This window comes from Grus americana, chromosome 17, assembly GCF_028858705.1.
Source record: "Grus americana isolate bGruAme1 chromosome 17, bGruAme1.mat, whole genome shotgun sequence".
Taxonomy (NCBI): domain Eukaryota; kingdom Metazoa; phylum Chordata; class Aves; order Gruiformes; family Gruidae; genus Grus; species Grus americana.
The window spans coordinates 10,148,144-10,176,070 of NC_072868.1; the positions used below are offsets into that span (position 1 = coordinate 10,148,144).

At 43.2% G+C, this 27,927-nt stretch overlaps 1 protein-coding gene across 1 annotated transcript; it reads left to right on the forward strand.

Moving 5' to 3' along the window:
• The first annotated feature begins 1,061 nt into the window (after positions 1-1,061).
• On the forward strand, positions 1,062-27,856 carry PRPF6 (pre-mRNA processing factor 6). The gene is made up of 21 exons (XM_054845496.1): positions 1,062-1,226; positions 2,074-2,242; positions 3,023-3,141; positions 3,780-3,858; positions 4,767-4,943; positions 5,776-5,931; positions 6,606-6,700; positions 7,431-7,587; positions 7,799-7,961; positions 10,877-10,995; positions 11,657-11,875; positions 13,514-13,636; positions 14,490-14,611; positions 15,753-15,891; positions 16,885-17,004; positions 18,181-18,357; positions 19,234-19,367; positions 19,860-19,951; positions 22,018-22,132; positions 24,177-24,303; positions 25,092-27,856. The coding sequence occupies exons 1-21, from the start codon at positions 1,156-1,158 to the stop codon at positions 25,242-25,244; spliced, it is 2,826 nt and encodes a 941-aa protein (XP_054701471.1). The 5' UTR covers positions 1,062-1,155; the 3' UTR covers positions 25,245-27,856.
• The last annotated feature ends 71 nt before the right edge of the window (positions 27,857-27,927 follow it).

The following is a 27,927-nucleotide window of genomic DNA, read 5'->3' on the forward strand; positions in this document are numbered from 1 at the left end:
ATCCTCCCCATCCACCGTCCTCATCCTCATCCTCCTCATCCCCACCCGCAGCAGACCCCGCTGCAGCGAAGCCCCATCAGACGGAGGCACCGCTGGCTTTCACTGAACGGGGCACCATCTGCTCCGGTAATTGCAACTGCCGAAGCAGAGGGATCCAGTTTGTAATTAATCAGCAAGCAGACCCCGGCCGTTCAATGCCCACGTGGGATTTTTGCTGGGCGCGGCGTGGGTCGGCGAGGGTTTTATCGGTTATTAGGGGGAAATCAGGAGGGAAATGGGTGCTGCAGGGGCCATTGCACCCCAGGGCATCCGCACACGTGTCTGCCCGCGTGGCAGGGCTGCCTAAGCCACCACTGGAGTGTGTTTGTGTGTGCAACGGCGCGTGTGCAGCCATGTGTTTGCACGGGTAAGGGTTGTGTAAATGCATGAAGGGAGGTGTGGGGTTGCAGGGGTGCAAACGGGGAGGCGGTTCCTCACACATGTATGTGTGGGGGAGCTGGGACTGGGTGTAAGCAGCAGGTGTGGGGGGAAAGGCGTGTTTCACACGTGGAGGGAGAGACGCACGTGTGTGTGCGCGTTGATGTGTGAAGACTGCGTGTGTGTGCCAGTGTGCAGTGCACATATATGTGCACGCAGATGGTGTTTATGTCTGTGAGGTGCATGCATGCAAACATGCACACGTGCATGGAGGCACGCAGGGGTGTGCACAGGGGTGTGTGTGTGCAAACATCCACGCAGGTGTGCAGGAGAGTGCCCACGTGTGTGCGCGCGTGCACACACGCGCGCACACACGCGTGCATCCAGGTGTGCACGCCTGTGCGGGCCCGTGCGTGCAGGTAGCTGCGCGTGCAGTGTGCGCACGCGGGGCTGTGCCCGTGTCCCCACGCACACGGATGTGTTCACACGCGTGCGCACGCCCGCGCAGGTGCTGGCAGGTGCGCGCATGCGTGCCCGGCTCACACCCCCCCACCCACGCTTAGGACCGCCACGGCGCCAGGGGGCGCTCTGCTCCCCTGCGGGAGAGGAAGTGCCGCTCTGCCCCGCTGAGTAGCCCCGCCCTCTGACGTTGCCTGTTGCCGCCGCCGCTTCCGCCGCCACCGCCGCTCCGCCGGTTGGGTCCAGCGGCCCCGGTCTCGCCTCGCCGGCACCGGCACCATGAACAAGAAGAAGAAGCCGTTCCTGGGCATGCCCGCGCCCCTGGGCTACGTGCCGGGGCTGGGCCGCGGGTGAGGCGCGGCGGTCCCCCGGTTCCCCCGCGGGCCTGGCCTAGGCCTTCCCCGCCCCCGTTCCCCCTCACGGCCCGCCGGGCCCCAGGACACCCTCGGGCCCCGTTTCGTGCCTGGCTTGGTGCCCATGCCCCGTCCGGCCCCGTCCCCTTGGGCAGGCCGGAGGCCCCGCGCGGCCTGCTCGGCTTCTCCAGTGTTATTGCTACGAGATGATTCCCGTTACTGTTGGATAGGCCGGTTTTTATTTAAACGCGGACCTGGCACCGGGGATGAGTTCCTGGGTGCTTTAGATACTGCTGGCCGGGAGGGGATTGTGTCTCTCCGGGTTTTTTTGGGTGGGCAGGCACCAGGAGTTGCCCTTTGGTGGGTGTGAGTTATTTTTGTTCTCCCCTGATTTGTTGGTGCTCTTACGCTGGGGTGATTGTATCGACTGTGCCCTGGGAAATGCTGTCCGGCTGAATGTGGGGTTTCCGAGAGCCCCAGTCACGCCATCCCTGTGCCCAGTTCCCCACCCCATAGTGCCATACAGCCTGCAGGATCAGCTTTTTTGCTGTGTCCCACTGAGATACACAGAGTTTAGAAGAGAGAGCATTTCTCAGTACAAGCTGGATGGTAGAGCAGTGAGCCGTGTGATTGCAGTGTCTTTATAGATCAAGTTCTCCCTACGAAGGGACAGCTTTTCCCCCCAGGCTTTATGAACAGTAGGGATGGGGACCGGCCAATGCCATTCTTGCAGAAGAATGGTATTTTTATTTACTGGTAGAAGTAATGATTTTGACAGTCTGCCTGCGTAACAAACAGTGGGGTTGCAGTGTACTAAATAGCTGCTACTGGTTTATCAACACAGAGCCACAGGTTTTACCACCCGCTCCGATATTGGCCCTGCACGTGATGCAAATGACCCCGTGGATGATCGTCATGCGCCTCCGGGGAAGAGGACTGTTGGGGATCAGATGAAAAAGAACCAGACAGCTGATGATGATGATGAAGATTTGAACGACACCAATTATGATGAGGTGACGAGATTTTCATCATCCTGGAGATGTTTTTCCCCAAGTGGAAGAGGAGTTGTTTAGCTCCCTGCTCTCTTGCTATGAAACCCCATATTAGCTGAGGTTTCAAGGCCAGAATTTCCTGTAGTTTGCTAGCAGCACTTCCTTTCTTCTTTCTTTTTTTTTTTTAATTGAGACCTCATCATATATAATGGCATAGTGCTTGCAGATTTTTGTTGTGGCTTTGGTACATGTATTGTGGTTTAATTATCTATGCAGAGCCCTGAGAGTCTTGGGAAGAGATCCATAAATAAAATATTAGTTTAAGTACTTTGGGGGATGTATTTTGTATTCTCCTGCACAAATGAAATGTAAGTTCTTGTACTTTGACATATATTTGTCTTTATGTAGCCTGTGTAGTCTTTTGTGTTTAAATCCCACTTTGGTTTGTTGAATGTTGTGCTATTCTTTTTGTTTGCTTTTAGTAGTTTAAAAAAAAGTGGTTATTGGAAGAAAATGGCCTTTCTATACTGGCATCTCATTTATTGGTTAATAGAAGCAGTTTTGAAAGAGAAGCAATTTTCAAGCAGTTTTGCTTTTGAAATGGTGTGGGAGAATAAAATCAAGGGGTGGTAGAAGAAAGCTGCCTTTATTTAGTCAGATGCAATGTTGTTACAAATAGCCTGCTTCACGCATTTTCCTTGTTCTGGGTGACTGTTGGCTGTAGCAGAAACACAACAGGAGCTTTAAACTGAGGATGCTGGTGTTTTTTTCTTCTTTTTTTCTCTCTCTCCAAATTCTTAGTTCAATGGGTATGCTGGGAGCCTGTTCTCAAGTGGTCCCTATGAAAAAGATGATGAGGAAGCAGATGCTATTTATGCAGCTTTGGATAAGAGGATGGATGAACGCAGAAAAGAAAGAAGGTAGGATAAATTACACCACCGGCGTGGAGTGTTTTTTAGTTAGTTTGTGTTTTAGAGTTTTCCTCTACCTCTTCCATTTTCCAGTTCAGATTTTGTCCTTGTCTACTGGGTATGTTTCCAGAAGCATACGCAGTTTTTATTCATTTTAATGCTGTACTTTTCATGCTGTGCGTCCAAGTTTTAAGGATGATGGGTATTTTGCACAACTGGCTCTAAGAGTTGATGTGGTTGAATTGCTTCACTGTAGTTAATTAAGATGATGTGGAGGGGTGCTGAGCGACTGGTTTTAACACATCACATACTATGCAGCACACTGGCAATTGTTAGAAAAGTTACGTAACACAGGTGTCTCGTAGACCAGTGAGTGTTACTTGAGTTGTTAAACTCACTACCTGGTCTACAGGTAAGAGGACGTTAAAGACTGAAGTTCACTTGGTTCAAGATGTCTGTTTTTACACTATAATGTTGTCTTTTTTGATAAGACATCTCTGTCATAATGCCGATAGTCTAAGCTTGGAAAAAATGCTTTTTTTTGTGCCTTAGCTCTGATCAAACACATTTTTCTGTAATATCAACACTTTGTTTAAAGACTTGCCGAGCATTACCTTGAGCATAACCTCAGTACTCCTTTTCCTAAGGGAACAACGAGAAAAAGAGGAGATAGAAAAATACCGTATGGAACGACCCAAAATTCAGCAGCAGTTCTCAGACTTGAAAGTAAGGCAAAACTGTCTGAAATGTGGCTTTTATCTTTATGACGTGTGGGAGGTGGATGTATGATCTGCCTTTCTTTGCTCAGATTTTGTGTGTTAGCAAACAAGTACTTTGTTATTCTCCAGATTGGCATTACTTTCTGTTGGAAAAAATAAGGAAGCAAATACAAAGCTGGCAGCTAGTGGTATGGAAGCTCTTTCTTGGTTTGAAGCTCTCTTGAGTACTGCAGTGTAATTTTCAGTCAGTTGCACAGTTATAGACAGGATAATTGGTAGTGCTCATTTAAATCAAAGTGGTGATGGAAGCTGCAGTAAGTGAAAAAGCAATGTTGTCTCTACTGACAGTAGCATTCAAAGTTACGCTTAGTTGATGGTAGTGGGTGTTTATAAGCTACTTTGTAGGGATATGGGAGAATACTTGGTGATTCTGCCTGTTGAACACTTTTCTTGTGGATATCTTGTGATACTAGGTTTTTGTTTTGTGCTTTGTTGCAACTTCATGTCAGTTCCTGAGAAGGTGCTACCCTTCTGTCTTTGATAACTTGTTGGTATTCAAATAGTAGTTGAGCAGGATCTGACTCTAAATCTTCTTTTAAATAGCTTGTATTGTTTAAGCTATTGTTTAATGATTAGTAATAAAATGCTCAATGCTGCAGGCACTGAGATTAATCTGAGTGTTTGTAGCACTGAATTTAATAACAAAATTGATTTGGAATCTCAGTCTGGACTAAAACCAAATTCTAATTAAATGCATCTAATTCTTTTGTACATTGGATTAGAAAAAATCTGATCTTTGGCCTTTAGGTCTTTAGTTGATCTGAATTCTTTCAAGAAAAAAATATCTATAGGAATAAGAGCAGTTAAAAAAGAAAAAAAAATCTAAAATAATGCTGACAACTCATGTTTGGATAGCGGAAGCTAGCAGAGGTCACAGAAGAAGAGTGGCTGAGTATTCCAGAAGTTGGTGATGCCAGGAACAAGCGTCAGAGGAATCCTCGTTATGAGAAGCTGACTCCTGTACCCGACAGCTTCTTTGCAAAGCATTTACAGTCAGGGGAGAATCACACTTCTGTGGACCCACGCCAAACAGTGAGTACGAAACAAACCTGATGAAGGTGTGAGCCATACTTTGTAATTAGAGACAAGGCTTAGACTGTGCTTTCATTAGTGGCATTTGGAAAAAAGATACTTGACCAAAAAAGCCCCCTGTAACTTGTGAGTCTGTCAGAGGAATTGCTGGATGTTAAACTCTTGGGCTTGCTGCAGTTGTTCAGTGCATGCCCATTATCAGAGAAAACTTGTGGATAGACGGGGAGAGCCTGGTTTTCATATTAAAAATGGAAGAAAGTGTTTCTTTTCCCTTTCTTTGGCTGTAGAATGAGTTTTGGTGAGCATAACCAACATCTGTTTCTGTTATAACAATATTTTGCAAAAATGGAACAGAAAATAAAGTTGAGTTTCACCTAACGATTTGCTCAACCCTGGAGCAATTGTGTTAAAAATTGTTTGCCTTATAGTCCACTGAAAATTAAGTAATTTAGCTTATTGCTATATGGCTGCAGGCTACTATGATCATACAGTTACAGGAGAAGCTGACCGGCCCTGAACTGGCACCAGATGTCCATGGTGCTTCTTTGTAGATATTTGTGTTTAAATGTGCTAGGTTTAGATGCTTGTGCTCAAATTTTTCATTTTCTTGTTACTTATTTCACTGACTTGACTAAACTTGAGTAATTAACCTCAGATTTGCAAAACCTGTATGAGAAATGTTCTGTGATTCAGGGAAGCCACCGTTTCAGAAGTACCTATGGGGCTTTGGCATTGGTGTCTGCCACTGGAGAAGAGCAGATCAGCCACCAGCCTGAATTATTTTTGAAATCTCAGAAGAGATTTTAGGAATGTATTTCTCTCTTGTTTTTAGCAATTTGGTGGATTGAATACTCCATACCCGGGGGGCTTGAATACTCCGTACCCAGGAGGAATGACACCAGGCTTAATGACACCTGGGACAGGCGAATTGGATATGAGGAAGATTGGCCAAGCCAGGAACACCTTGATGGATATGAGGCTAAGCCAGGTAAGGATGTTGGAAGGCAGGATCTGTCACGGGTGTACCTGGGGCTGATGATGTGCTGCTATTTAAGGCGTGGTTTTAGAAAAGTTTTTAATTCTTTTGGGTGTTAGAAGAAACAGCTCAGCTGTGAAATGATTTTGTACTCTTCCTCCCCAAATCTCATGCCCTCTACACTAATAGAATTTCCTGAGAAATAACAGTTTGTCCCTGGAAGTCTCGGTCATTATGGGAGAACAGACTGCCTTGTTATACCAGACGTGGACTTCAGGCAAACAGTACTGTAGTTTTACCAAAGGAAGCAGGACAAAATGCTGAAAAATACTCCTCTTAAATTTTTGTTCACTTCTTTATTGATTCTCCCCCCACATCTAAATCTAGTTTAAACTAAAAAGGTGGGCTTTAGCTGGCAGGGCTGCAAGACCTTTTGGTGACTGAAAGCCAAGCTGTTTGTTTTTTGCATTTTCAGTGGTACTAAATTTTTAACATTAAAGTTGTGTATTTTGAAGTGGAAAAAAGCTAATAAGCAAGGCTTTGTGTTTTCCTCGTTCCTTGGTTTTGGTAACAGATGAATGTCTAGGTTTCTGGTATAGCTGCAGTGTCTTTTCAGTCTTTAATGTGTGAGGCAGACTGTGGGGCTATGAATGGTCATTTCAGTAGCGCTGACTTGACTTTCCCAGGTGTCGGACTCTGTGAGTGGCCAGACTGTAGTGGACCCGAAAGGATATTTGACAGACTTGAATTCGATGATTCCCACGCATGGAGGAGATATCAAGTAAGTTTAAGAAGGATTAACTGATTTATCCTCTTAGTAATGGCTGTGATCCTGCATATAAATGGGAATCTGTCTGAGCTGGCGGCTTTCAGCTAGCATTTAATTTGTAAAAGATCCTAGGTGAGTTTTTGAGGATAAATTCTTTTAACATGAGATCTGTTACAGTCTTTCAACTGATGTATTTAGCATCTGACCTGGATGCATCGGTTGTGGGAGTTGTTTCTATTCTATCCCTGGACTAACATGCCAGAGTGGTGACTGCGTGGCTGCCTGCCAGCCAGGAAATAGCCTGGTTAATTGTACCTGTGTACTGCTAATTTAGGCTTGATTGATGACCTCTGAAAACCTCTTTAATATGAAGTTTGACACTCTTTTCGTAAAGAATTGCCATTTAAGTCAAAGTGATATGTGCAAATGTTGATGCTAATACTTTCCTTAAATTGATGCTTGGGCTTATCAGCTTCCAACTGCAAGTGCCTAGCTGTAATTCCTAAAAATCTTACTTAAATACTTAACTGGTTTTCACTGTGATCTCCCTGTGTTCATGTATATTTGTAAGCTTGTTTTGGTAGTATGTAATTTGTGTCACCAGTATGGAAACGTTTGAGGTCACAGTTACTGTGCATCTGAGTGTGGCTGTGAAGAGCTGACTGTAAAGCACTTACTGATTCAGGAGAATTGTTTGCTAGTGTGCTGAAAATTTTCCTGCCTGCCTTCCCTCCTCCTTTAGTGACATCAAGAAAGCCCGTTTGCTCCTGAAATCTGTACGAGAGACCAATCCTCATCATCCGCCAGCCTGGATAGCATCAGCCCGACTGGAGGAGGTCACTGGCAAACTCCAAGTGGCTCGAAACCTCATCATGAAAGGAACGGAGATGTGCCCCAAGGTCAGAACTGATTTGTTTCCCTGCTGATCCTTGCGGGACAGTAGGAAAAGATTGTGGTTACGAGCATGCCATCTCTCTGTTAAGCTTGTATCAGGCTACATCTGATACAGCTTCGCTGTCTGCAGTATTAAAAGAACACACGTTTAGCTAGAAACTCAACTTTTAAATTCTTGTTTTGATGTAAAGTGAGATCGTTTCTTTTTCCTGACAGAGTGAAGATGTTTGGTTAGAAGCTGCTCGGCTTCAGCCTGGGGATACAGCCAAGGCTGTTGTGGCCCAAGCTGTCCGCCACCTTCCACAGTCTGTCCGAATCTATATAAGAGCAGCAGAGCTGGAGACAGATATCCGTGCAAAGAAACGTGTCCTTAGGAAAGGTGAGAGCTTCTGCAGGGTCAGGGAACAAAGTCTTCAGTCTTCCTCTGTTTGTATTGCATTGTAAGTTGTTCAAGATGTGTCCATAAGTTTAAGTTGGGTTTTTCTTGCATCTTTGGTGGAAATACAGCTGTTAGTAATGTGTGACTTAATGGTGGAACTTGCTGCTGTTGAGTAGAGTTGTTGAAGTATTTGTAAAACATTCTTCAGTGGAAAGCGGCTGTTACTGAGCAATTAAATGCTCAGTAATGAAAATGACATTTCACTTACCAAAACCAATTCCAATTTGATCAAAGTTAGATAGGTAGATGAAAGCAATTAAAAAATGATGCTCTAAGGAGAAAATGGTGTTTTAACTGTCACCTTGTGATACATTTTGGAAAAGATACTGGACTTTATGTTTGAGATCCAGCTTGTCTGTAACCTGTTGGAGACCACAGAGATTCCTGGTGGAGGAGCTTTAGTGGCCTTGGGGTTCTCATGTCATTGACCCTGGTGGGCCTCGGGGTTTGCTTTACTGTAGCAAGTTCTGTGTTGTTGACAAACAGCTTTTCTCTGTGGTGCTTACCTAAAACCTTACATCTTCTGTTGTATTGCTTTTGGAGGTTTTCTTCTTTTTGGGGAATTACTGTCTTTCCCAAACAATGATCTCTTTAACAGCAGTTTGTTGAGTTGTCCTGAACTCAGGTCTTCCTCACAGGTTCATAGTATTAATTCTTTGATTATTTTAACTTACTGTGTCTGTATCAGTAGAGATTAGATCCTTCATTACTATTGAATTGTATCAGTTGTACCTCCTGACTTTAATCTAGACAGGGAAAAGGGTCCAGATTTGATATATTTACTAAATCACTGTGAAGCAGTCTGCAGTATCGAATGGCTTGGCTTCAAAAGAAGAAAATTGGCTCCTACTATTGCATGTAAAATTGCACATCTGTGGTGAAATGACCTCTTACTGCATATGAATGAAAGGCATTTAAAGGTTCCTGGGTTTGAAGTTGTAAGAGTTTAGATATTAATTATTCAGTACCTTTTTTGATTTGATTTGACTAAGCAGTGCAGTGTGCTGTGAAGTGTCTCTCCTGTGACACTGTGTGTCCTTCTCATGAACAATAATAGATGCTGAACAGAAAAACACTTTTACAGAAATGGCAGAAATAGATTTTCAAGTCCAGCTGGGATAGGAGAGCATCTTGTGTGAATGCAGTGGCTTACTCAAGTACTGACTTTTGCTTTAAACATTGTATTTGCAAAGAGAAAAACATCTCGCTTCAGTTTTTGGAACCACCTACTTAATCTCTGATACAAAGCTGTTAGTGGAATGGAACATGATTTATCATTCTCTTTACAATTTCTGCCTGTTAACAGCTTCACAGTGCTCCTCTGCTACCTAGGGAGCATCACTAATATGAGGCTTGGAGCTGTTTGTATATACAGCCTTAAGATAAGTGGCAGTTTAACCCATTATTTCTCCTAAAATAAAAATGACTGACTGCCTGGTAATGTCACTAAAGCGTGATCTTTCATAATGTGTTTCTCTTGTCTGTTGATTGTGTGCACTCCTAACATCCAGCAAAACCTCTGGAGTTTTTAAAGCCTCTTTCTGACTGGAGAGCCAGCAAGCTGGGTGTTTAAAATGCATCCTGAGGTGTAAAAATCGAATGCTCTATCTATGAAAACACGTTCTGTCCTGCTGAGTGATGATTTCTGCTCTTGCAGGCTGATACTATTCACTTAAATTCTTCCGAAAAATCTCCTGCTGCTGCAGACTTGAGGAGAAACGGTTAATGCCTGAATCCTCAGTGCACACTACTTGTAAATGCCCTGTGTGTTTCTGTAGAGCTGGGATGTGCTCTGAAGTTGAGGCTCAGCAGTGTGCCTCTGCCTTTACAGGAATGCTTAAAGGAACAGCCTTGCTTAGAAGCCTCGCTGGTTTCAAAGTAGGTTTAGATGCCTCTTCCAACCCGTTTCTGTGGTCCTGCAATTATGCTTGCTTTATTGAAGAAGAATGTGCTCAGTCCTCTGTTACTATAGCATGTTTGTGTACAATCACCATGGAAGCAATGAAACTACTACTGCAATGCAGCTAATACTGGTGATCTGTGGTGTAAGTTGTAGTGACAAAGGCCCTTTAGTTTGTCAGTGTCACTTTAAGATACACAGTTAGGAAGAGACAGACTGAGAAAAGCTGTTGTTTAGACTTTAATGTTTTAGCCAGTCTGCAGAGAATGCAGTTTCTACCAGCAGTAGCTAACTCTTGGACAAGATTAAGGAAGCCTCAAAGACTCTTAATTAGATGGAGCCCATATTGGATTGCTGAAAGAACACTTTGGACTCAGTGGCTTAGGGTGTTAATGTCAGATATACCTTTAAGCTTTTATGCATCCTTCTGTTTTATTTTTGCATAGCGGGCCAGTAACTCTTTGGGAATCTAAATGGGATCCATTAAGCTGTCAGGAGATGCCCACAGGAAAACTAAATTGTGAAGGGATGGTTTCAACAGCTAAGGAACAAGATTGTGTTATTAGTTAGTACTGAAGATGCTCCTTTTCTATAAAGGGAGACCCAGCATGATTAGGCTTCCCAGTTTTGAAGATCCTACACATGCTCATTTGCTGAGACTGGGGGCTTTTTTCAGCTAGGTGTGTTACTGAAGAGGATGCAATTACAGCTTGTACAGGGAAAAAGCCCTTGGCTCTCCAAAACCTGTTTCCAATTAAAATTAAGGGTTTTTTATTTTCTGATTGTAAGTTCTCACTGTTGAAGCAAGAGCTAATATAGGTACAGTTCCCTCCCTTCTGTCTTTCAGGAAATTTCATCTGTAATAGGACAAAGCCTTTAATTTATCTTTTAAAAAATACAGTTCTCTCTGGTACTTTACTTTGTCATGATTGACATAATTGTTTTGCCTCTCTAGCCCTTGAGCATGTTCCAAATTCAGTGCGTTTGTGGAAAGCAGCCGTGGAGTTAGAAGAACCTGAGGATGCCAGGATCATGCTGAGTCGGGCTGTGGAGTGCTGTCCAACTAGCGTTGAAGTAAGTTTTAAAAAAGTAAAGCAAAGCAACCCCCTACCCACCACTTTAGGTTGGCGGTAGAGCTTTGAAAGCAAAAGGCAGGGTGACTGCAGTAGGAGTTTGTTACCATACACTTTATGCCACAGTGAGTAGGGTGTCATGAGGAGTGGACGGTCCTTTTTTTTTCCTCCAGAGTTAATTGTCTGGTGGTCATTACATGCCTCATTTTCCTGTGTAATTGTTGCGTTAATTATGCAAGTGTACTGCTGTGCTTGCTGTAGCCAATTAGCCATGTTCGCGTTCACATGTAGTGCCTCGATGCTTGTGAAAACAAGCATACATACAGCCTGGGGAATCTAAAATGAAGTTGCTCACTTATGAAATTCTGAACCAGTGTTCTATTCAGCTGTTTGAAAGGTGATGTGAACAGAAAATATGAGTGCAGCAGCCCAGCAAACGGAGGTGATATCTTGAGATGATTAGGATTGATCTTTAAGGACAGTAGTAGACTGTGTTTCTGTTTGTCTGTTGGTATTCTGCAGCCTGCTTATACTACTTGAGGACAGCTGCCAACCAGTAGCAAAGAGCATAAAGCTGCTTATCTCTTTGAGCTGACACTGCCATACGGCGGCATTGTCATCTCCTTGTTCTAATCTAAAATACATCTTTTGTTGCTCCGCAGCTGTGGCTTGCACTGGCAAGGCTGGAGACATATGAGAATGCTCGTAAAGTCCTTAACAAAGCCCGTGAGAATATTCCAACGGATCGTCACATCTGGATTACTGCTGCCAAACTGGAGGAAGCCAATGGAAACACCCAGATGGTGGAGAAAATTATTGACAGAGCCATCACATCTCTTAGGGCTAATGGTGTGGAAATCAACAGAGAGCAGTGGATACAGGTATTTGCTTGATGTCAGTTAAGAGACCCAGGTGAACTCTTCAAGTTCTGTTTTGAAGGCTATTGATGTAAGATATTGTAGGACAGAGTAATTTTGTACTAGGCTAATCAGTGGAGATCCCCATGAAAATACAAGAGGTGAGACTAAAAAGCTGAGGAGAGCCAAGGCCAGAGTTAGGTGATACTCCGGGGTAACATTGCGTGTGTTGAGCTGAGGAATGTCTGGTTTGCTTCTGTCTTGGAAGATAACCAGCTTCAAGTTGAAGCAGCTGCTGCCTTAAGCAGGACAGAGGCTTTAAGCCCCCAGTGAAGGATTTATGTGGTTTTTGCATATGTCTCTTTTGGCTTAAAAGGTATCTGTTTGCCAAAGAAATTTTTGTCAAATAGTGTTGTAAGAAATCAATACAAGTATTGCACATGCAGCAGGCAGGAAATATTCTGTTAGTCCTTTATTGGTTTGTAGTTCTGAGGTTGTATGAAGTAGTTACAGCTGACATGTGGAACTGTGTTGTACTGTGACGTTTACAAAACACGACCTCTGTGGAGGTTCATCCCAGGTCATCATATTTGTGATGTTCTGTACTAGAAAAGTAGCAAAAGGTAGTAGGGGTTTCTAGTGTTTTGATCACGTTCAAAAGCTGTGGTGCTTGAGTTCTTGAGTTAGTAAGACACTTCAAAGACTATTGCCATCTGAATAGCTTGATGTTCAGGTTAATAGAACCTCTTTCCTCCTGAATGCATACTGTACTTTTTTTAAGCATAAGTCTTTAAACCAGTTTACTACTAAAATCACTTACAATGGGTCAGGGCAGCAAAATGTTCTTGGCGCACTGCTTAAGAGTATTGATAACGAACGAAGTATTTAATATGAAACAGATATCCTTGTTAACATCTAAAAGAATTACAACTTTCTTTGCAGCAGTAAAACAATTAAAGGTTAATTTCAACTTCTGTTTAAAAAACCACCACCACAGCCTCTGCATCATTGTCTTCTCGAGTTCCTTTTCAGTACTAGAGCTGTTCCATTTCTGTTATCTGATCAGAGGCCTTTTTAACAAGTTTAAGCAAGACACGCTTGGCTTTCCAAAAGCTTTGTATGTCACAAAATTCCACTTTTCCATATATGCTCTGATGAGAGAGCCTTTGCACCTTTAACTTAACACTGGTTGAGGGTGTATTAATTTAAATTCAGTTATTTCTTAGCACTTATTGCGACTTAAGAATCAACCCAAAGCTGAAAGAAAATCGGTAGTTTTGATGTTACGGTTCTTCCTCAAATTCTTGTAGTTTTTTATTGGCCATGTCCCTGCTTGGCCCAGCCCAGGACAGGTCAGTGGAGCTGTAAGAGGAGACTTTTCAGACTGGAAAGGTCACACATTGTCACACTTACTCCTTTTCAGTGAATGCAGTTGGCGTGCTCTGTTTCTAACCAACTTCTGGTTGATTCCCTGTACAGCTATAGCACCTTCCTTGTGGGTGTAGGCTCACTAGTTAGTGTCCAAATATGTTTGAGTAATAAGATACTTTTAATGTGGCAGTGACCCACAATGTCTCTGGGTTTGTGCATGAGTTACTGTTGCGGAATCTAACTTTTTGTGCTGATTTCTCAAAATGAGCAGGCGTTTACTCTCGTTTCTAGGATGCCGAGGAATGTGATAAAGCTGGAAGTGTGGCCACGTGCCAGGCTATCATGCGAGCTGTGATTGGGATTGGGATTGAGGAAGAAGATCGGAAGCATACCTGGATGGAAGATGCAGACAGTGTATGTCCAGCTGTAATGCTGTTTTTTGGTGGTTTTGTTTGTTTGTTTAATTTTATTTTAATTGGGGGAAATTGAACTGCACCCTGGGAAATTACTTTTTTTTTTTATGAGTGAAAGTGGACGTGATTCCCACAACACCTGCCTGTGTTTGGCCAGTCTGCTTCTCAGGAGGTTATTGTATTGTTGAGCTTTTTCCAGATTTGAATTTTTACTAAGCAAAAAGTTGGTATTGTGATAGATTATTTGCTGGTTTTGGTGTGGATTTTTTTTTGTGTGTGTGTGACATCAATGGAGATTGAGGGTCTGGTTAAAGGAACTGGCAGTTGAGTTTCAAGGCATAAACATTGTAGCTCAGGAGTTAATGTAAGACCGAACAGGGGAGTAGGTAAAAGTTTTACCAGGCTTTCTTTGCTTTAGGGGAGTAGTTTGAACATGCACTAAAAATTAAATTATATTTCAGCATGAGAAATGTCCACTTCACTGGCCTTGAATTGGGCTTACAGCAGGAGCAGGGCATGTGCTGTGGCGCTTGTAGCTCTGCCTGTGAAAAAACAGATGAAGTGCAAACAGGAGAGAGTTTACAGTGCCTTGCTAATTTTTCAAGCCGGCCTGTGTGTGTCAGTCCCAGTGAAAGGCCAGTGATACTTGTGCTCTGATAGAGAGACGCTTGAAAATTTCCTCCCTGCTTCCTTTTTAAAAGCTGATAGTAACTGTTCTGTTCTATGTAATGCCCCAATTCATGTATTACTCTGAGTTATTGAGTTCTGTGTTGAATTATGCATGTGCCATTCCTTCTCACACTTGATTTCAGTGCAACCCTAAATTGACTTAGTTCTGATCTGTTTTTCCTTAGTGTGTTGCTCATAACGCTCTGGAGTGTGCCCGAGCGATTTATGCCTACGCCTTGCAAGTTTTCCCGAGCAAGAAGAGTGTGTGGCTGCGAGCAGCGTACTTTGAAAAGAACCACGGAACCAGGTATGTGTGCTGCATAATCCTTGGGTGGAGGGGTTCAGCCTTCTTGCAGGGTGGGAGGTTGGGGAGGAAGAAAAGCTACAAGATGAGCCCTGAAGTGTTGTGTTGCACGTGCAGAGTTAGTTTAGCTGGTGTAAACTCGCTGGCATTGTTTGCAGGTCTGACTTTCTTTGTTATGGCTGTGGTCAAAACATCTTTGGTTTTTACGAAGTCATAAAAAGTTCTTTTGCAATAGGGATAACTTGATAAAAATAGCTATGAAGAGACAAAGTAGGGACAGTCGTCTTTGAGAAGGCATTTCTAGAAAAACTTGAGAATACAAGTCACCTAGAAATACAGCATGTGTTTAATTTCATTTTCATAGATAAACTACTTCACAGCTGAAGTTGTCTGAGCATCTCTGGCATTTTCTGATTAAACATACCGTGCATATGTATCACACTCTGTATAAAGATTGGTGTTACACTGTCACAGTTCAGGCCTCTTATTTTGAAGTTTATTCATAAAGCTTTACACATCTGAAACTTTCTGCCCAAAGTTTAGAAGAAAGCAAACAATCTATGCATTAGACCACTTATACACATGGAATCACCCTTATTAAAGCCAGCAAGGCTATAGTGTGGAAGTGAGTGCAGATGCTGAGTTCTGCCTCATTCAAACCTTTTTTTTTTGGAACAAGTATGTCTTTGCTTTTGATGTTTTTCTTCCCTCTTTCCCAGTGGTGGCTGACTTTTAAGCCCCTTGTTCTACCTGAAAAGTGTATTTTCCAGCAGAGAGAGAAAATTTTGATAAAATCAAGCCACCTTCATCTAATAATTCTGAAAAACTTCCTGTCTCAGTTTCTACTAAAGTTTGTTAAGAAGAATGGCTCTTTCCAAGACAAATGAGCTGTTTGTGTGCAGGGTCTTTCCGCAGAGGCTATCAAACAAAGGTGTCTGAACAATGAACCGTTTGTGGAGTGCTGATTTCAGAACCCTTGTGAAAAAAGACCCCACCCTTTCCTTGTTATGAAACAACTTATCAAGGTTTACAACGTTGGACTTTGCAACAATATTTATAACATTGAGTGATAGTGGAAATGGTGTGTGAGAGCTCGCCTTTGGCAGCGTTTCGAGTGATTGTAACTTGCTCTTTCTTGTCTCAGAGAATCCTTGGAGGCTCTTTTGCAGAGAGCTGTTGCTCACTGTCCCAAAGCAGAAGTGCTCTGGCTCATGGGAGCCAAATCGAAATGGCTAGCAGGAGATGTGCCAGCAGCCAGAAGCATTTTGGCACTGGCTTTCCAGGTGGGTACATTAGACTTGTGTGATGGTGTTAAGTACGACTGGTAAAGAATATAAAGTAGGCTTTTTCTGTCAACACCTGATTCCTGCTGCTTTTCAAAATGCCTTTCTGCTGTTCTTTGATTGTTTTATGTAGCCAAATGTTCTCCTGTAAAATAGCGGCAAGCTGGAAGCAAGAGTGTATTACTACTCTTTAGTAGAGTAGTACCACAGCAGGTTCGGAGTTCGCAAACCATTAATTTTACTACCATGGCTCCCACCAACCCCAGTCATGGATCAGAATCCCCTTGTCTTGGGTCACCTGTCTCCTCAGTAAAAAGGGTAATGGTCTGCCCTAATTAACGAGGTTACTGTATTACTTACGACTTGGACCATACCCATTCATCCACAGCAAAATGAAGGGAATTATCTGCCAGATGCTTAAAGAAAGATGGGCAGAGCAGTACAGTTCTAACACTGGGAATGAGACTTGAAAGCTAAGTGATAACAAAACCAAATGACAGATCCTGAGATGGAAGGTAAAAGATATTTACTTCCTACATTTACTCTTGGTGCTTTTTCTTACCATCCTGAAGAGTTCTTGACATGGTTGCCACTGAAATGACTTTTATTGGAGGAGTGTTTACAGACCTCAGTTGGGAATTCAAGCTTCAGGTTTTTTTGCTCAGGGATAACAAAATGAGGGTCTCATTGTGGCAGACCCTGTGGTCTTTTTAGTATTTAAACTGGAAGTTCAGAAGATCAAGCATTAATGCTTTTCAACAATTGAGAAGCATCCAACTTCTAAACTGGCATATATCTTTGTGTTGTGCATCTGTTTTGGAGAATTTCTATAAACTTCAAAGGTCAAAGAAAATTGGGAGGAGCTTGAACAGAAAAAAAATCCTACTGTGGATTGACAAAGTTCTGATTTCAATTTTAATCTGGATCAAACGAAGGATTAAATCTGCTGTTGATTCACTGTATGCATTTGTCTGTCATTTTATGTTCTTGCAGGCCAACCCCAACAGCGAGGAGATCTGGCTGGCTGCCGTGAAGCTTGAGTCAGAAAACAATGAATATGAAAGAGCAAGGAGGCTGCTGGCAAAAGCTCGCAGCAGTGCCCCCACTGCAAGGGTAAGGATATGTGAAGGGTGGAGAGGCTGAGACCTCACTGGGCCACGGGGGAGTTGAGGCAGAAGGAGGAGTTCCTTCAGTTCTGTGGCCTTAGTGATTGACCAGATGGCTCCCTGCCATTGCCTTTTGCAGGCATGTGGCCGCTTTGCTGCAGCGCTTCTCCAGCGAATTGCGACACAAAGTCACGGCATGATGGGAAAAAAAGGCTAGGATTGAGTGAAGGGTTTAAGTTTTTTTTACACAAATGGCAAAAGTCAGGAAATTCCCAGTTTACAGCTGTTTGTATAATGTTCATATTGCATAAAAGCATGTCTTGGAAAAAAGAGAGAGAAAATACTTTCACAGAAGACTCACTTATGCTTCCTGTGCTAAAGACAGCTCTGGTCCAGTTTGTTGTTTAAAGTAATACTCTTGTGTTTATCTCAAGCATTATTTCTGGTATGATAAACTTTGTCAATTTTCAGCTGTTCATACAGAACCATTTTAACTTGTCCAAGTAAAAGAAAAATTAGTTCAGTTTCCCCCCCCGCCTCTCTCCCCCAATTTTGTGCTTCATCCTAGATCTTTGACGTTGTCCTCTTCCTCTTTTGTCAGTCAGAGAACTTCTCTCCAGCTGGCAGCTGGGGCTGAAACTCTGGTCTCAGACTTGATGCCTCTCTTGTGAAGTCTGTAATGTATTTCTCACAGCTGTAACTTCCAGGTGTAGCCAAAAGAAAGGCATTTGGAGGGAGAAAAGTGTATGTACTGGTTTGTAATTAGCAGGACAGCAGTTGCAACTTGATGCCATAAGAACAGGTGGTCTTGGTAGCTGGGATGTGAGGAGATCAGATTGTGCTGATGAAACAGGCTCAAATTTGGTAATTGGTCGTGCTCTTAAAGCTATGCTCTGTGTACAAATATTATACAAATGTCAACTCTATGCTAATAGGTGAGATACAGGTTGATCACGCTGTGGCAACTCCTTTAATTGCATTTACCTTTCTCATTGTTACTTGTTGCCATTATTATTTAACCCTGTAGTGTTGGTTTTTTGTTTTTGTTTTTTTTTTATTTTACCTCAAGTTGTAGCTAATCAATAACATTTTAATGAATGTATGAAAGTGGGAGCCCACTGCATTGGTGGACTAATGGTTTTTCAATGGCTGCCAGTGATAAACAGCTCTGGTTCATTCTCAGGTTTTCATGAAGTCTGTGAAATTAGAATGGGTACTTGGGAACATTGCTGCAGCCCAGGAGCTTTGTGAGGAAGCCCTGAAGCACTATGAGGACTTCCCCAAACTGTGGATGATGAAAGGACAAATCGAGGAACAAAAAGAGCTGGTAGAGAAAGCACGAGAGGCTTATAATCAAGGGGTAAGATGCATGTTTCTGCGAGTTTGCTTTGCGCTTCTTGTGTGGAGAGATGTCTGTCTCTGAATCAAAATGAAGAGGGCTCAGTCCCAGTCTAATGGAAGAGATGATTTCTGTTCTCTCTGTCGTTGGTTAAAACAATAACAAAACAAAAACCAGGACCTTGAAATAAGCAGCAAGAATTTCTCTTACCCAGTATCCCTGTGCAGAATTCACTTTCTTGCTTGAGAGAGTTTGCTGTATGCTTGACTCCTCACTGGTAGGAAAAAAGTCATTGCACAATAATTCTCTGTAAAGACTAAAAGCAGAACTGTTAAAAGAAAAGCCTCCTAATGAGCTCTTAGATACACACTGTAAAAAGAGGTGGCCCACAGAGCACTCATGTCTCTTTTAAATGGTAATCGATGTCCTTGGGTATTAATGCTTCTGAAACTGTCAGCTGTGACAGTAAAATGGAAGCAGGTTTCTGCCAGTGTCGATATCCTAATGACTTCCCGATATCCTAATGACTTCCCAGGCTTCAAAGGCAGTCTGTTTCCTGCACACTCTGTTGTTGTGGTCTGGTTATGTATGAGAGCCCGCCATTTCCAAGCGGAGCACAAATTGTAGATGTATTATTAAGGGAGGTGTATTCCTTTTCTTAATAATGGGAGAGCTCAGTCATAGTTGATTTACTCGACTGTTTTGGATATAGGAGAAACTTGACTTCTGTACGTTCTGTGCTGTAAGGCCAACTAAGAGAAATTTGAGCAACGTAATCAACTTTGTCTTTCTTCTAAACTCTCCAGGAGGATGTAGGGAGGGAAGTTCTTTTCTAGAAGTGTTATAAGAATTTTTTCAAATCTACATATTACTATATTTATTTATTTTTTTAAACAGTTGAAAAAGTGCCCCCATTCCATACCCCTGTGGCTTTTGCTGTCCAGGCTGGAGGAGAAAGTTGGGCAGTTGACTAGAGCAAGAGCCATCTTGGAAAAGTCTCGCCTAAAGAATCCAAAGAATCCAGATCTCTGGTGAGTTGTGTGGAGATAAACTGAATTTGGGCTACAAAGCCAATGCATTCTTCAGGCCAACTATTGTACATCTTCTCAGCCATTTGAGCCTGGAACTTGTGGTCATGCATCTCCTAGAGTTTATTCTGGACTAACGACTTTTTCTGAATACCATAAATGCTTTGGTGATCCTGGCTAATATGTAGCTACTCTAAGGAGCTGGGGACGAGTTATTTCTTTGCTGATAGTTGTAGTGCACAGAGCATGAAACCCCAGGGATCTTTAATTTCTGTTATAGTCCCTTTTTCAGATTGTTTTTGATCTAGGCCATTGTAGAATAAAGGTCATGTTTATTTTTAGATGGAGAGGAGTGGGAAGATGTCAGTCACCTACACATATTCAGAATATGGGCAGATGTTTGCAATTTCCAGTGACCTTCATGTGACTCACTGTTTGTTTCCGCATAGTGAATATGTTGTCATAAATATCATCACTGAGTCTCTTCCTTATCAGGTTAGAGTCTGTGCGATTAGAGTACAGAGCTGGGCTAAAGAACATTGCAAATACTCTGATGGCCAAGGCATTGCAAGAATGTCCCAATTCAGGTGAGCTGGATCTCATTTCTATCCTAAACATGGTTGTTTTGCCCAGTTGATAAAGGCACATCTTTTTCCAAGATGTCCTTTCTGGCCGGGTCTCAAAGTACAACGTTTTGGAGAGGTGTCAGTCATTGTTCTGCAAATGAAATGTTGAGGGTCTTTATCAATAATCCTGGTTGATTTGTGCTGTCTTGCACCAGAGGTTGCTGTTCGTTCCATTTTGCTGCAATATCCAGTATATTATTGGGTCTGTGGTCCACAGTTTGTTCCCAAGTTTCCTAGGAAAGCATCTTGAATATGGGTGGCTTTTCTCTGAAGCTGGTAGAAGTCTGCCAAGGTTTAAAATTGAAGAAAGACTCTCGAGTGTTTGTAGTTAGGAAGTTCAGTGGAAAAACAATGGGTTTTTCCCTGTCTCATTGGAGTACAGCTGGCTATAGGAGACTTCCTGTTGCTGGTTTGCCTGCACTGGTTGCACTACTAACTGTGTGCTTAATAACTTGTGCTGGCAGCAAATTTCAGTCGCAGTTATGATTAGGGGGTCATGTACCATAAATGTTTAGTCCTGGGTTTTGATTATTTTAACTCATTTTTTAAAAAAGGCAAATAGGTCATATAATATAAGTCAATTGGTTCTAACCAGCAGTGGAAACATTTGCCTCTTGGGATGGGAGGAGAAAGTGCATAATGCTCCCCTATTTTTTTGCAGAATTGTGGGAAAACTTAATTATTTAAACATGTTGACATCTTTGAAGAGAAGATGTCATATAACTACAAAATGTAGCGGTCTACTGCAGGGCAAGCCTTTTTTAGCTTGCCTACAGGCTAGGTTTTGAAAGGTGTTTAATTGGTGGCTGCTAAAGTCCCAGTGAAATAATTGGGAATTAAGTGACTTTTATGACATGATAAACTCATTGCAAGCTACTCACCATGCCAGTGGGTCAACAAAGCAATACCACCCAAGTCCCACTTTGTTTTGTGAATGACCTAATGCTTAATGAGCCACCACAGGCTTTTTTACAAAATCTGCCTGTTGCTATGGGAATGGGCAGCGGGATCTCAGTTTTTGTTTAAATACAATCGCTTCAAACTCTATCTTAAAACTTTACAAACCAGAATAAAAGCCTGCAGGTCTTAGGTCATTGGACAGTCATGTAAACCAGAGACTTGCGTCCATTGATTGCTAAATTGATTCCCTGTTGCTTATGGCTGATGTAGGCAGGTTGCACCAAGTAAAATTGAAATCTAATGGTGTTTGTGTCCTTAGCAGGCCTGAAAATAGAGGCCTGAAAAATGTGGTTTGACCCTATGTATAAAGAGAGAGAAGAGTTCTGCTCCAGTCTGTCACTGCAGTCATCAAAGCTTGTGTATATTCCCCTGGTGCAGTTTATGGGAAGTGACAGCACTTTGATAGAGTCCTGGCAGACACAGCTTTCAGGCTTTGCTTTGAAGTGATCAGCAGGTATGGTTGGCTGGCGTGAGAAACTGAAGATTTCATGCTCCTCTGAGCATATTTCCTTTCTCGCTTTTGGCAGTGAAAGGAACTAGGGATTAAACCCAGCTTTCCTGGACCTACTCTGTCCTTCATCATATGTGTGGAGAGCCAGCATCAATAAAACCATGGTGCTTTCTGGCACCCTTGAAACTGCTTCCAAACGGTGTACTTTGCACCTTCTGGGACTTCTTCTGCCACTGCAGTTTCCTATTCAGACAAATGGATATCTTTCACTTTTGAAACGCTGAGTTGCCTTCCCCTGTTCCACTGCTTGCAGTGTCTCATCTGAAAGGCATGAACTCTCAGTTAGCTCAGGGAGCGCTGAAGCTGCAGCAGGGTTATGGTACGGAGACATTCAGAACTGAAGGTCCAGTGTTGTGCACGCAGTAGCTAAAAATTCAGAGTACTGAATGAAATATCCATGCAGAAAGAGTGATCTGGGGTGAGGCTGGGGCATGAATAACCACCAGGGTGGGGGCACTAGTGCTGCTTGTGTTAGAAACAGCTGGCCAGATGAAAGGATGGGGAGGGTTAATGTCAGAAATAACACTAAACAATCTTCCTTCTTGACTTGATTAAGGAATCCTGTGGTCAGAGGCAATTTTCCTTGAAGCGCGACCGCAACGAAAGACCAAGAGTGTGGACGCTCTCAAGAAGTGTGAACATGACCCACATGTCCTGTTGGCTGTGGCCAAGTGAGTTCCTGCACATGATGTAGTAAAAATACCCGTTTCTGTGTGTGGCTGCATCCATGATGAAACATTGCACTCAAGCACAACCATGTGATTCTGGCTGCAGCAGCTCTAATAAGCCTCAAAGCAAGTAACAGCTCTCAAGCTGTCTCCTAGTAACTGTGCAAATCTCTCCCTTGATTCAAAGCAGGGGATGTCAACCTGCCCTCAAGCTGTTCTGGTGGGTCTGGGACTGCGGCACAAACAACAATACATTCACAGAGTCCTTTTCCAGTGCTGGGTATTGGCACTCTGAAAATCGCTATCTTTGTGTCCCTTGAAAGGGATTTCAGCGTGCTTTCAGATGAACCAGGCTTAGTTAAGTTTTGTAGCATATGTTTTAAGTACTTGTGAAAATAGGGACAATTTTTGCTGGTTATTTTTCAGTTTTTATGTGACTGATTGTATTCTTCATCTTTTCTCTCTATTGTAGATCATGTCAGGATTTTTTTTTTTTAATCTTGAGCTAAATTTTGTGCTCTTCTAGTCTTCTCCCCTCCTGAATTTCTGCTGTGTCGGTTTTCTTCAGTTGTGGCCCTTTCTGGAATGCAGGCTACCAGTCACACTGTAGTTTGCTTCTCTGAAATGGGAAGATAATCTACTAGGAATTGTCATCTTGTCTAGATCGAGTTGTGAGGCTTCCAGTGGCAGAAAACCACTGTTAGAATTGACTTATGCCATATCCTTTCTGATCAGATGCACAAACAGCTCTACAGCAGTCGTGATTGGAACAAACTTTTCTTTCTTTGTGGATACCAGAAGAGGTTAATGCAGGAAGCATGTCGCCCAAACCGTTGCCCAGTTCTTTCACAACTCTTTTTTATAAGCCAAAGAAAACTGTAGGATACACTCCAGTGACTGCAATGCTGGGTTCTGCCAGATAATGACAGCTGACTTGTTCAGCTTTAGCAGCAAGTGAGAAAAATGTTAACTTTTGCTTTATGGAAACTGCTTCCAGGCCCCTTCTGGTGCAACCTCAGACAGTTTAGCAGCTAATCCCAACACAAACAGCTTCCACCTCCCATCGCGGCTTGCGTGTGTAGGTACAGTAATACCATAGAGTCACACATCTGTGAAAAACTTATTAAATAGGCTGCTGAAAATGGCCACTACCTGCAGGTGTTGAGCCTCTGCTATCATTGTTCATGCTCTTTTAAATCACAGTTTATTTAACATGGAACAATCAAGAGTATTATAGGGCTTAAAAACAATCACATAAGCTGTATAATTTTATGACTGGCTAAGCTCTTTATGAGGGATGGCTGTCTGATTTGATAAAGACCTTAGCTCAAATGAACTCTTTAATGCAAAGGAGTGAAACCAAGAGACTATTGACTCAGCTGGTTAATTACTAGGGAGAATTTTCAGAATTCACAAGTACCTTTATGAAATGGCAGCGGTCGGGCTGGGTGCCAGGCTGGGATTTGAGTGCAGAAGCTTACATGCTCGCCTTTCCTTGTAAAGTGGAGCTGACAAGATAGGTCTGCTCCACTAGAGCTTGTTTCGTGGATATGAACGCAGCCATGGCTCCAGGAAAGTGCATGCAATTTTCAGTTGTTTAGCATCTAACAATTAAGTAACTTCTAAAAGCAGCTTGAAATATTAAGAAAGTGGAAGAGGGGAAATAGATGTAGACATATGATCCTGTATCTTTCTATATCAAATCTGGAACAGATTCAATTAAGCAATTGAATTAGCAAAGATTGAGCTTGAGAGTAACACTTCCCTTCTCAGGAGTGTCTGTCTCTTCCTTTGACTGAGGCTAACTTAACCTGCTTCACTGCGGGGAGAGTGAAGAGGAAGTGATGGATGTTCTTTTTGGTGCTTCCTTGTCTATTCCCTTCCCAGGGGGAGGACAGTCAGCAGATGTCTACAAAATCTGCTGTTTCCTTCTTGGGAGAGCAAAGGCTCTACAGATATTTCGATTTTTTAAGTTGGAGTGCTTGCAGATTGCCACATTCCTCTAAAGAGGGGCTATTTGTTGACTCACTTTTGGTTTTCTCAACAGACTGTTCTGGAGTGAGCGTAAAATAACCAAGGCCCGAGAGTGGTTCCACCGAACCGTGAAGATCGACTCTGACCTGGGGGATGCTTGGGCTTTCTTTTACAAATTTGAGCTCCAGCATGGCACAGAGGTGAGCGTGTGCCTGGGAACGGGGAGCTGGGGAAGGCAGCAGGATGTCGGTTACCCAGTCCCGAGGATCACTGCAGTGCTGGGCTGAGCATGCTGCTGCCTGTGTGGCTCACAGATGAGGCTACGGCTGTCACGCCTGGTCGTGAATGAGCATGACCAGGCCTGTGCGGTGGTTTTTAAAAGGCTCTGTCATTAGCTGAACTGTCTTTCAGGCTGCTCTGCTGTCCACAGTCAGGCTAGTTTGTGCAAAAGTCTATGAAATTGATCTTCCTCCTGTAAAACGCAAGCTTTCTCCTAGGAGATTTTCCTGTAATTGCGATGCTGGGTTTGTGTAACTAGTTCCGTTTCTTCACAAGTGTCAAGTGCAAATTGCACGTGAATGCAGCTGGAGGAACAGTCTGTTCTAATCTCTTACAGCAGTTTTTACTGCCTGGTATTACTGAAATGATGGGAGTGTTTATCTTCTGACTTCAGAGAGACCTCTCACTTGACAGATCTCGTGCAGGTGGTAATGCAAAGGAAGTTTTTGCTGCTGTTTCTCTGGTGTAGCAAAACTTGCTTGAGTGTAACTTGGCCAGTTTACTCAGCAAGGCAGGAGAGTTACTGCTGCTGAATTTTGACTCAGACTTCCATACTGCCTTTAAAAAAACAAAACAAAAAACCCACCATAAGCTTTGGAAGAGTGTTTGAATCAGGGAGGGGACAGGGGGATTGTTAAATTTTTGGCTCTGGGCTGGAACAAACCAGGGCATTAAGACACTTGCAAACGGCTGTTTCTCTTCCTCATAGGAACAACAAGAAGAGGTGAGGAAGCGCTGTGAGAATGCTGAACCTCGCCACGGAGAGCTCTGGTGTGACGTCTCCAAGGACATAGAGAACTGGCAGAAAAAGATCGGAGAGATTCTTGTGCTTGTGGCAGCCAAGCTTAAAAATACCTTCTAGAGTATGCTGGCTTCAGCTGCGTTAGTCATCTCTGTAGGACTTGTCTGCTTACCCGCTTTTGGTGTGTTTGCCCTTATGGTGGCACAGATTTCGGAGGACAGGAGATGAGTGGTGATATGAAAGATCTTTCTTCCAAAAAGAAAAGCTGCTTCCTTCTCTTCCCAGTGATAGTGCTCTTGGCTGACACAACGTGGTCATCAGCTCCTGCACTTCATCTGAATGTTGTTGCTGGCGTCGTGTGGGAGAAACAAGCAGTCTTGTGAGGCTCCCTTGGCATTTTCATTTTGATGCCTGATTTCCCCTGTAAATACAAGCTTTAATTAGTGCTTGTATGGATTCTGACATTTAGCAGTCCCTCTGTTTTCTTCCCTAGCATGCACCCCCATCCTGTCCCGTCCCCCTTCGTGCAGTTTCTTTAGTGTTTGGCCCATCTGATGCTGGTTCCTTGTCAGCAGATCTGTTTTGTTGCTGTTTGAATACACTGAATGACCTTGAAGGAGAGGAGTGGAGTTCTGCAGGGGGAAGACCAGCAGCTGAGCAGGAGGGCTGGGCTGGCCCCTTTTTTTCTTTTTCTTTTTTTTTTTTTTTAAATATTTTGCCACAAGCCTGGTTTAGCTTGGTCTCCTCTGCTGGCAAGCTGCAGCACAACTTGGAAGTATTCCTCAAACCTGAGCATTTTGTGAATTTCAAGAGTGTATTTTTAGATACCTTTTCCTCAATTTTTTAAATGTATATAGTATAACCTTATTCTTTTAGGCGTCTGATTTCATTAAGCACAGTGGTATTTTAATGCAGCAAGGCAAAATCCAGCAATCCCTGAAGGCCCTTTGGAAGGAACAACCTTTATTTAGAGCCATTGAGAGACTGCATGCTTTTACAGTGGCAGCTGCTTTCAGGTGGGGTGTTTGGGATGACTCTCTTCAAGTGCAGATGGAAAAAAGCAAATTCATGAGAGGAAAAGCTTTGTGTTTGGGACCCTTTCTAAGCTGTCTTCAGTTTTCTACACTTGTGATCTGTATTATTTTGACCCCCAAAAAATTACTTTCTGTGACTATTGAATGAGAAGCTGTAGTGTCTTACATGTTAGGATATAGCAAAAGTATCCCGGTCTGTGTGTGTGCATTAACTAATGTATTTAGTTGGAGGAGAAAACCCCATATCACTTATTTGGACAATATGTATAAAATATAGCTTGGTTTTTTTGTTTCCTTATGTTCTCTTTGAATGTGGTCTTGCCCTTTGACTCTGACTGGGAAGAGTGGGTCTGATAACGGAAACCTTTGAACTTATCAGGCTCCCACCACTCTGGGAATGTATCTGCCAGTGGTGGTTGCACCAAGTTGTGGTACAGCCTTTTGCCAAAAAGGATGAGAAACCCATCTTTTAACACTGAAGTAGAAATGGTTGGTCTGGAAGCAAAAGCTTGTTTTTCTTTGGGTTTATAACGGAAACTGTTGTGCTTTCTCTTGAATAGCTGGGGAAGGTATGTGAAGCTGCATTTTCATTAAGGAGGGTCTAAATCACGGATGTCCCGTGGAATTGTAGTTTCCCAAAGGTGAGTGAGAGGCGTCGGGAGTTGAGAGACTCTTGCTCAGGGATTTCATGCCATCGTTGGCATCCTTCCCGTATGTGGGTTCGTGCAAAGGGGAAGGGGGAGAATTTGGGGAGAATGGAGACATCAATCTGTTGTGAAAAGAGGAGGGCGGACATGTGGGAAGGAACATGGCTAGACCAGGATTTCAAGACTAAGCCAGAAACTGCAGGAGAAAAAAAATGCTAGAAAGTAGTTTTCAGCTCATGCTGTTCTTCCTCAGCCCCTTGTGCTTCTCACACAGCTTTTATTCTTCCTCCATAATGTGATCTGTGTAAGTGCTTGGACATGGGGACTGAATCCTGCTTCTCTGGGAAGGGAACAAGGCATTTCAGTTGCTCTGGCAGTCCCTAGCTTAGTGATGCACTTGGGCAGGTTGGGTGCTGGTGGCACGTAAATTCCTCTGCCCTTCAGTGCTTTTGTTTGGTGGCTGTGGAGTTGAGACAGGGAAGGATGATTGGGACTGCAGTGGCGTGGCTTTTCTTGCTGGAGAGACTCCTGACTTGTAACGAGTGTTGGGAGCATCTCCCTTGAGCTAAATACTCTGCGCCCGCTTATCAGGATCCGTGCACTTCCCCTGCCTCTTGCTCAGGTGGCAGTACCACAACCCTTAAGGATTTCTTGAGACAGGCTACCCAAGAGCCCTGGGATTGAGAAAATGCACAGGAATGACTTGCTGGGGAATTGCTCATTGTGGGTGGTGAGAGAAGAGGTTGTTTCCCAGTGCTGCGTGCTGAGATGTGCTGTAGGCCCTGGGCAAGGGGACCCGCGCTGGATGCTGTCCTCGCAGCACCAAACTTTTTGCCACCTGCTCTTTGTAGCTGCAGCTTCCCTTTCCCCTGGCCCAGGGGGGGTTACATTCCTTGGGTTTGCGTGGTTTGGTTCGTTGGTTATTTTAGATAAAAGGGATCACCAATCTTGGAGCTTTTTAATGTTTGTAGATGTCTTTGTGTTTTTTAAATGGATTATGGCACCTATTAATTTTAACTATATATACAGCTCAATAAACAAGTTATATGGGTCCTGTCTTCAGCGGTATGTTGTGTATGCCGTGGTTCCCACTTCGCATGGAGGAACGTTCTTGCCAAGTTG

What these genes read in the sequence shown, in the direction of transcription:
- PRPF6 (XM_054845496.1), top strand. Translation starts at nt 1,156, where the DNA reads ATGAACAAGAAGAAGAAGCCGTTCCTGGGCATGCCCGCGCCCCTGGGC. An exon ending in GAACGCAGAAAAGAAAGAAG is followed by an intron (nt 3,142 to 3,779) that starts GTAGGATAAATT and finishes CCTTTTCCTAAG; the next exon opens with GGAACAACGAGAAAAAGAGG. An exon ending in GAGAGGCTTATAATCAAGGG is followed by an intron (nt 18,358 to 19,233) that starts GTAAGATGCATG and finishes TTTTTTAAACAG; the next exon opens with TTGAAAAAGTGCCCCCATTC.